At 35.2% G+C, this 10,578-nt stretch overlaps 1 protein-coding gene across 6 annotated transcripts in view; it reads left to right on the top strand.

Annotated features, from left to right (window-relative positions):
* Positions 1-1,269: 1,269 nt before the first annotated feature.
* The window catches only part of LOC106466668 (liprin-alpha-2-like), a 304,000-nt gene continuing 294,691 nt past the window's right edge, over positions 1,270-10,578 (top strand). For all 6 annotated transcript variants that reach the window (XM_022395235.1, XM_022395228.1, XM_022395251.1 and 3 more), the window contains exon 1: positions 1,270-2,514. In XM_022395235.1, the coding sequence (XP_022250943.1) occupies positions 2,284-2,514 (231 nt within the window). In that variant the 5' untranslated portion in view covers positions 1,270-2,283. The remainder of the gene's footprint in view (positions 2,515-10,578) is intronic.

The following is a 10,578-nucleotide window of genomic DNA, read 5'->3' on the forward strand; positions in this document are numbered from 1 at the left end:
CAAAGGTGAACATTTAATGACAGTTGTTCAAAATTTTAAAACAAACTCCTCGCCAACAATAAGTTGTTCGGAGAAAATTCATTCGTCAGAGATGTATAAAAATAACATTTTCACTTGATGGCATTTAGTACTTGCATTGTTAATTGTTTATAATTTTTCATTAAAAAATTAGGGTGCCCAGTTTTAAGATCTGAAAATCGAAGAATGTTCCGATTTTATGATTTGAGAATCTGGTTATCTTACTTAAGGTATTTATCAGAATAATTTCTAATTCGAACCAAACCCATAAGCCGTGGTATTGTGCGAATGTCCTTGTCGGCAGGGATATAGCAGATGCAGTGTTGTTTACATGTTATTATATATTATTCTTTACTTTCACTTATACTTTCTTAGAATTATTAATGTGGTCTTTTCCCGTTGACGCTGTGGTTACTTGGTCTGCTCCGGGAGCAATAAGACTAGCTTGTTGATCTGTCAGATTTTGTAAATGATGAGTAAAGTTAACTTAGGTTAAAATAAATAATTGTTGTTAAAACAAAAAATACTGTGTTATTAATTAATACGATTTCTATGTGGATTAATCGTCAGATGAGATAAAATAGACATAGTCGTGGCTAACACGCTATATTTATATTATCAAATTACATGAAAAACAACTGTTATTGCGTGAACTACATTACGTTGGTGAAGTGTATTTTTTAATACAAATATAGCGTGTCAACCAGGACTGTATCTGTCGTATTTTATCCGGCTTAATGAGTCCTGGTTTTGTCGGCATATAAGATATAACAGATATAGCGTGGTTGATATGCTGTTATGTGTTCTTCATTAGTTTCACTCGTAAATTCTTAGAATTATAGTCAGACGGCCGCAGTTTCGAACAGCATGAATTTTTACAAGTTATTGTATTATCTTCAGTTAGACCTAGTTTTGTTTTGCTGATACGGTTCTTGGAATTAATGTAATGAGCCACTGTTCTTATATTAAGATACCCAATTCTATACATTGAGAGTTTAAGTGTAAAAATATTTTCTTCTGCCTTAAGACAATGCTATGCTAATCCACCGAACTTAATTCAGCTGACTCGTTTAGTGACATATTTTACTACAATTAGGATAATAAATATTTCTGTTCACCTCACTACTCATAGGTATATAGTTTTGATTGATTTCTCGCGCCTTGCATTACATAATAGAACACTGCAGTTGAGGCTATTCCGGTGCATTCTGGGAAGTAGTCGGCGTTAGACTCCTATGCGATATGGCTTCCAATCGAGGAAGTTAAGAGTGCGGAGGAATGGAGACAAATTTTCTGGCTTATAGTATTCTTAATCTAGTCACAATGCCTCAGATTTAGTTGTTAAATAACTTGTGACAACTCTTTGCAGTTTCATAAGGTGCATAATAGTGATTTCAATAATATTCGACTATCTTCTTATATAAGCCGCGGCTATGTTTTTTCAACCAAGCTTAAAAGTTAAAGCCCCGCTAGAGTTGGTGATTGTGGCCTTGTGTAGTTCTGTAGTCTGCGCCAAAGTTTATATCGTATTTATTCCTTTACAGTATTACGATTAGTACCCATTTATTGCCTAATGAACGTGAGGTATGTGGAAAATTATTTGATTATGTAAGTATGATAATTTTTAACTAATAAATTTAAAACAACGTAATTGGAAATTAACCACAAATTCAGAGTATCTTAAGATTGACCATCGGCGCCGTGAGCAACGTAATTTCGTAAACCACGCCGGTGAGTTGAGCAACGTTACTCGTTAGTAAAATATCTTAGTAAAACCTTGTGAAGGCGTAGTAACACAAGGTAATCACGTTACAAATGTTAGAACTCTTAAATGCCCAATACTTACAAACTTAGGCTTATGGTTAAATTTATTGAACTGCAAGTTGTTAATAGTTTCAAATAAAATAGTTAATCACAATTTTTTACTATTAAAAGACTGAAATCATATTGCTTGAGCAGCCAAATACACTGGACTCGGTTGACGTACTTGGTTGGATGTGAAGAATAGTAATGTTTAGTGTTTTAAATATGTGTAACTGTGCTTTTGGAGTATAAGAAATTGACTCAGCAGTTTGTGGTAAATTGCTTGCATCATATAGCAGGACAACCAGAACTATATTTATAGATAGGACTAAATCAATATCAAAGCCAAACGTTGAAATAATTTCTGATAAAACATTTTTAAGCAGTTTCATTCAATTTCAAGACTAATGTAAAACAAGAACTACTTAAAGTTTTACTTGTGTTGTGGTGCGTTTGAAAAAGATGTGGAATATGATGATGTGTGATGTGATGCCAACAATATCTGAAGACAGTGTCAGTCAGAGGACAGGACAATTTACTGGAGATGAAGCCAATTTTGAACAGCTTATGGTTGATATGCTTGATGAGCGAGACAAACTTATGGAAAAATTGCATGAGGCTCAGACAAAGCTATCTGAAGTTGAAAAAGAAAGGGATTCCCTACAACGACAGCTACAAGCCAGCCTTCCTCAGGTAAGGTTTGATTGTTTAAAATGGTAGGTCTGATATGTTCTACCTACTCGTGAGTTAAGGAAACCTATTAAAATAACATACAAAATTTAATGACAAGGGACCTATTGGTCCATCTGGGTTGTCCCATCCATTAAAAAAAAACCCTCAAATTTATCCCTTATCATTATCAAGCCTTTCTGTAAACTCCTTTAAATTTATTGCATCCACAACATGTGAAGACAACCCATTCCAGAGTCTAACTGTCCTGTTAGAAGAATAAAATTATCTTAGCTTTAAGGTTCTTTGAGGGGTTTACTTTATGTACATGTAAAGATAATGGGGTCTACAGGGTAGGTTAAAGGGGATAAAAAGGTGAAAAGAGTAGGTAAACATATGAATAAAATATATTTACCCCTTTTATTTTCTCATTCAGGGAAAATGGCTATGAATTAAAAAAAAGGTGTTATTTTTTTGTTGAGGGATAAGAATAATGAGATTCTAGACTAATGAATAATAAAATATGAAAAATTAAAAAATATCAAACAACATTAACATTTATTTGATTGACAACCTTCAAGTGAAAAACATATTGATCATTAGGTGAACTTGTATGATTTTTTTTAAAGTACTGCTTGCATATGAAAATGGAAGTTTCTAATGGACTTTCCTTCTGGTTTAATGAAACAAAAAAATAGAGAAATAAAGTAAGTAATAATTATAATAAAGTATTACTAGGAATTTTTAAAATAAACTTATATAACAAGATTTTTTGCAATAGTCACAAAAAATATTTATATGTTAAATATATTAGGAGATGTGAACCTTGTTCAGCTTAAATGATTATCATTGATAAATCTCAAATATTTAATTTGAAGAACAAGAAATGTATTCCAACAAACTTGTGTGGAATAAGAAAAAACAAAGGAATTTAAAAGTTACAATACTTATCATTAATAACATAACATTTGAGAGACAACAAGAAGTCCCTTGGCTCATTGTGGCTGTCACATTCATTTTGTAAACACACTCATGTACCTATATATATATATATATATAGCCCTGTTTCTCCAAGTACTCATCCAGACCCTTTCTTGAACTACCCAATCCAGTTGTATTTTTCTGTCTGAAGACAATCCATTCCAAAAGCTGAATAATTTGCAGATGGCTTTAACCCTGAAAAATCTTAAAACTTTGTCTCTTAGTCCTACCATTGTACCATGAACACAGAAAAGATGGTGCATCAGCCCTAACTATTTCCTTTATAATTTGAACAACATTTGAAACACATCTCCTATAACCCCACTTTTCTCGAGAAAATCATTGTTAGGACTTTACACTGTCCTCACATGACGGCCTCTTTATCCAAGGAATTGTCCTTATAGCCCTACTTTGAACCTTTTCCAACAGCTCCATGCCATTCTCAAAGTAAGGAGCCCGAGATTGAACACACAATACTTTAAATGAGGCCTAACCAAAGATCTGTACAAAGAAATGATAACTTCCTTCAACTTCCATTCAGTATTCCTTTAGAGATAAACCAAAATTGTATTTGCTTTCCACTGACAAAAACATAATGCCTGGATGGTGTAAGAGACTAGTTGACCAAAACACCAAGATCCTTTTCTTCTGTAACACTATTGAGTTGACTTTCATCAAGTTGGTATTTTTAGTTTAAATTAAGGTAGCCCATATACATTACCTTGCACTTAGCTTACTTAAATTCCATCTGCCATTTATTTGCCCAGTTTACCAAATTACTCAAATCCCTTTTAAAACAACATCATCTTCTTCACAGCCAACAATGCCAAAAACAGTAATATCATCAACAAACTTGACCAATCTATTGACAATTCCCATATCAGTATTTGTTAATGTATATGAAAAATAGTGAGGGTCCAAGAACAGAACCTTAATGTACTCCACTTGCAGCTCCAATCTATTTTGACATTTGACTGAACTCCATTTATTACAACCTCAAGCTTCTTCTGCTCTAATCATCCATTAATCCATTGAGGTATTTTATCCCTAACACATACAGGGATAATTGTGACCACTCATATAAGTAGTTCTTGACTGTTCAAACATTTTAGTTTCTGGAAACACTTGTTCATGTAAACCCAAAGAACAATGGTGGGGATCAAAGTGCACAAGCCATGACCTTGTACAGGGTACCGTTCAACATGGTATTATGAATTTGATGCCAGAGTTATCAACTTTTCATTCATCCTACACTGTTGATTTTGTGATAGTTTGTATTTGAGTAGAGAAAATACAAGATACAGTAAACAGGGATACAGAAAAAAAACTTAGATAAGCATTTAGGAGGTTAGGAAAATGAAATATGCAAGATGTATGATAGAAAAAGGTATTTTAATCTTCACATGAACTTCACCTTGCACTCCAACTTGTGAGAGTCTGAATCAGACTGACTTCAATTCACAGACTTATATTTAGTACAGATACATAACTAACACAATTGATTTTTTGTGTACAACAGACTTGTACTGTTTACTGAAAGCTTGCTACATTTTCTGAAGATACACAGAGTAAATTCAGAATTATAGTCAATATTACTTCTCCAGTATGTGGTTTGTACATTGGACCAACTCCATGCACATTTGGTTGATGATGAGAACATGGCAAACCAACCAGTACACAAAATCAGGCGAATAAGTTTAAACATTGTTCATCAAGAAATATTTTTGTTTCTCTTCATGATGTTAGAAAAACAGGTAAGTTCAAGAATTCTTGAAAGAAATGAATAAAAACCCTAAAACCCAAGTGCTTTGGAAAGGTGGACCTTTCTTCTTCTTCAGGGGCAAACTGTTTCTATTCAGATAGTGATAAAACAGTCTTATATAAATATATGAAGGTATACAAATTTTTTGAAAATTTAATTGTAATTTTTGTGAATGCTGAGTTTCAAATGCCTGCAAGGCTAGTGTAATGAATGTCATGCAGTTATGTATGTATGCCATTTCCAGTTGTAAATAAAAAGACTATTACTAAAACATATAAGAAAGGTAAAATATTAATTACATGTTATGAAAGTTAGTCTTTCAAGGTTCAATTTGCAGTTTGTTTCATAAAAAATGTCAAACAAATGGTAAAGATATGAGGAAAACTGTGGGCCATGTCAAGCTTGCTGTTATGGATTTAACTGTTGTTTAACATGGATTAAAGTATGATTCACTCATCTTCTAAATATGACATAACTTTTCTAATTGATATATGCAAGAGCCACAATTCAGAGTAACATGTAATGCACTTTGTGTTTTATACCAAATATTTACTTGGAGGATTTATAAATTTAAAATTGTAAGTAAAGTCCCTACTTTTGTGTGACAATTCATAAAAAGCTTTTAGAAAATCCACTTGTACATATCTTTACCTCATCAACATATGTAATGACATCTTTGGATGAATCCTCAGCAAAAATATTGTAATTAAGTGATCCCCATTAATATACTTAATATTTAAGTAAATATTTAAGGCTATGGAGGAATCCTATGAATTTTAAAATAAATAAACTAATGAATCAACCAAAAATGGGATGTAGGCTTATGGAGGTGGTGTTATGGAATTTCCAAAACATACTTGCCCTCTTCTCATACTACAGCTATTACTTGACTGCTAGGGTTTCCTTCCTTTGCCCATCTAAGCATTGGTTGCTCCAGTCTTTATTCCCCTCTTAATTACCCTTAGCTAAATCTGTCACGTGACACTCTCCACCAGTGTTTATGCGCCCTCTATCCATACGTGTTCTGCCAAATCGTAAAAGTTTTTTCTCTTCACTTTCTTTCCCTAACTGGTATTTTAAGGTGGTATTACTTGCTCTTTCTCAACTTCTGTTTGAGACCTTAGCCTCATGCACCGTGTATCACCTTTCCCCGAAGGTTTAATTTTTGTTGCTGCTGACTTACAGATGTTGCTGATTGGAGTTGTTAGTGCTGATTGTGCACAGAATAATTTATCATTTTACTTATGTTCTCAGACAGGTTCTTTTTTGCTGAGACGCTGGCAGCCAGGGAAGGGAATAAATCCTTTTTACTGATTTCTTTGACCATTATTTCTCACTTCTATGACTAATCTGATCACGATCATTTGTTACATCCAGTGAAGGTCTTGAAGTGTTATATTGCCCGCACTAATGCTTTTGGAGGTGCTAGACAACAATCTTTTATTCATTGATATCCTTCAGTTTCTCAGGTTACCTTGTCAATGTGGGTATGGAAACTGATCCATATTGCTTATTATGCGCTCTCTTTGGAGATGAGGAGTCTTCTGTGAGTCGCATCTCTTCAGCTTCGTTACATTTCTATGTCCTTAGTGGCCCAGTTGAATTGCCCGCTGGAGGACATTGCACATGTTGGTAAGTGGACCATATTCAATACTTTTATCTCACATTATATGCATTATCTTCCTCTGAGGGTTTTCAACTACTCTCAGTAGCTATCTTAACCACATCCACTAGATTACAAGGAGGTGAATCTTCATTACTAATACTGTCTCCTTTATTTTCCAGAGTCTCTTAACTCTTTTTCACAAGATCCCACTCTGTGACAAGTGTTGCCCAGGCAGGTGTGCTTTTATCAAACCAATTGTGCACTAGCAACCACTAACACAATATACTTTATCTAGGTTGCAACAGGCTCTGTAGAAATGGGGTATTTTGCAAGACCACCTAGAGGCAGACTGGATTACTGTACTAAGCTAGACTGCCACTCATGGATTATCATGAGTAAAGCATAAGGGGATCCTGCTCGTCCCTGTCAATCATTAGATTGAATAAATTGGGGTCGGTTTGCTTTTAAAAATTTAGGGAACTTGGTTCACCTATTGCACTGTTTCCAGAGCATTGTCCAACACACATTACCTCCCTCGTTTCCTAATTGTGGAGCTAAAGAGCCCTTACCATGGCTGGTTTCCAGTCACTGGGGTGGTGGACAGAGGCTATTACTCCAGTGTCGTGTGACTTTCCTCCACTCTTCGAGAAGAGGGCGAAGTTGGGCCCCGCCTACCCAAGTCTCTGGATGTTTTTTCCCAGAAGTTGGTAGGAGAGGCATCAGCATATGCAGATACTTATTCGTAATACAGATTCAGATTTGATGCTCTGCTATCTGGTTGGGTTGAGTGTGTTTCTTCCTTTTGATCAATATTGGTTCATTACATTTGGAAGAGGGTTTATTGTCTCCTCTTAGTTCCGATTGCAGAATGGTCCCATTCTGGGTCCTTGGTTGAGCACAGTTTATTCCACGTCCTCCCCATAATTTCATGGGCATGTGGAAGTTACCTTGTCAACACAGTTTGGGAGTGAGGATGAGTGTTCATAATTCCAGACTGGATGAGTTCTGTTTTCTCAGGTTGAGTATGGCATACAGGATCCTGTCATTCTGAGTTTGGAGTGTTGCCTTTCGCACTTCTTCAGGTTAAGGAAAGGGTTTGTCCACTTCGGTGTTGCTTACCTTCTCATTGTGATTCTGGTGTCTTGGAAGGCATCACTCTATAGCTACAAGTTGAGATCCACTCAGAAATATATATATATTGTGGTCCAAATTCCCTTGCCACCAATGTGAGATTTAGGAACTATAATTCCAACCCTGAGCAGTGGTTGGGACCTACCCTATAGTGATGACAGATCATGTCAAATTCCACCTGAATGGCTTGATTTAAGTTCCGGGTGAAGAGCATACTTGTTCTGGATGTAGTGCGATTTCCCCACTAGGGTGCTAAACTTCTATTGGAAAGAATCTTGGCTTAGCAGTGGATAAATAACTCGAGCCATTGAAGCAATGGCCAGTTGCTAGTAGTAAGGCTAATAGAATTTTAAGGTGAATTTATGATTACATGATAAATGAGGCCTCACTTGGTAATATGTACAGTTTTGGTCTACTTATTTAACAAAGGATAATAACTTTTTGAAAAGGGCTCATAGGTGGGCTACTAGAATGATTCTGTGGATGGAAAGGTTATTTTACAGGATAGGTTAAGATCTCTTATTTTCTCTTGAGAAAAGATTGCTAAGAGGTGATCTTATTGAAGTTTACAAGATTATCCATGGGTTCAATGGGATAAAGGCATTTGATTTCTTTGTCATGTATTCTGAAGACAATAGGATGAGAGGATACAAGCTTTAGATTTAAAATAAAGACAGTTTAGGCTCCACTTAAGACACTTTTATTGGTTTAACTGGAGGATTGACTTATGGAATGAGTTGCTATTCATCAGGAGAGGAAGCCAGAAATTTATGGAAGTTTAAGAAGGGAATTGATGATTTCTTGAAAAATATTAGGGAGCTCTCAATTTTTTTTTCTCAATGGTGAGTGTCCAGTAATGAAATTTTCTCCATTTGGAAAAATGCCAACATACTGTCTTTTTCTACACCTGTGCCAATTTTCAATGTAGTGTTTGACTCTTCTATCAAGTTTACATGTATGTTCAGCCATTGAACTTATTGATGAACCTCTTATGAGGAATTTTATTAAGATCTTTCTGAAAGTCAAAGTATGTGTATAAAATATTATCTGGAATACTTTTGTCTTAAAAGGTGGAAACCATTCAAAATCTCTTAACATTTGTTAGGCAAAAAAGCTGTATTGAGAATCGTCACATACTGAGTGAGAAAAAAGTCTCCACTACATAAAGAAATTCTTCAACCCTAAATTATACAATAAAGTGAGACTAACCCAACAAAAACCTGTTTCTAGTGGCATAATAATGAATCTGTGTATACATTAAAGTCCTATCAGAGTTGGCAACCTGGTTGTAGTCTATGGAATACACTAATAAGTAACTTTTCTCTCTCTCTCTTTCAGAAAATGCAGCTTAAACACGTTACTTTTTTTCCAATCTCAATGATATCACTTGTTTCAAAAACTTTCACCACATTGCTAACTAACAGAATCATCCTTTCCAATTTTTAACATGTTATCCATGAAAGATATTAAAGCTATCTAAGCATCTTTATACTCTTCTTTAACCAAGATTCAACAACACTGCAATCAAAGCTTCTAGTTCAATCAACTTACTGCAAATACTTCTAAAAGAATCTAAGCATAATAATTATAACAATATTACCAACCAGTCTGTTCTCCTGATGTCTCCAAAATCCATAACACATTCTGCTGATTCATAATAGTCAATTAAAGCATCTTCAAACACCTTGTTTCTCAAACCTGATTAGATGAAAGCTTGTAAATTGCAAATACAGTATTTGTCTCACTGTCCACAAAAACATTATCTACTTATCTAACCAGAAAACTTTTGTGTTCAAGATGACAATAATTTTATTTCCGGTGTTTTTCCATTTTCCTAATTATTTTGAGTAATTTTTCTATATTTTTATTCTTCTAAAGAAAGTTTTAGCTACCACTTTTTGTTAAATAGTCTGACTATTCATAACAAATTTGCAACTTCAAGAAGTGAAAGAACAAAATGTTATAATTATGTTTTCTTTTATTCTTTTTGATGAATTTTTAGCCATGTGGTAAACTGTAGTGTATTTTGGTTTTCATATTTGTGTGTATGTACAGATTATGTGTGTATATGTATATACATCCATAAATGTACACATGTAGAAATCGTTGGGGGTGTTAGAAAATGTGACTTGACTTAATCCTGTAGACTCCCAGTGGAGCATAGGGCCGCAACAACACCTCGCCAACGGACTCTGTTCTGGGCTGCTCTCCTCAGCTGGGTCCACGCCATTCCGGCAGCCTTCGCTTCACTCCCGACTGATCTCCTCCACGTCTGTTTTGGCCTCCCAGCTTTTCTTTTCCCTTGTGGGTTCCAGTCCAAGGCCTGCCTTGTAACGTTGTCAACTGGTTATCGCAGTGTGTCCCCTATCCAGCCCCATTTTCTTTTCCTGATGTCTTGGCTGACTGGGTTCTGGTTGGTCCTTTTCCATAGCTCTGTGTTTGAGATCTTCTCTGGCCACCTGATGTTTAGGATGTGTCGCAGGCACTTGTTGATGAATGTCTGTATCTTGTTGGTGATAGTGTTCGTAACTCGCCATGTCTCGGATCCATACAGGAGGACTGCTTTTATATTTGTGCTGAAGATGCAGATCTTGCTGCGCAGGGATAA

Source organism: Limulus polyphemus, unplaced genomic scaffold (assembly GCF_000517525.1).
Source record: "Limulus polyphemus unplaced genomic scaffold, Limulus_polyphemus-2.1.2 Scaffold75, whole genome shotgun sequence".
In the NCBI taxonomy this organism is placed as follows: Eukaryota; Metazoa; Arthropoda; class Merostomata; order Xiphosura; family Limulidae; genus Limulus; species Limulus polyphemus.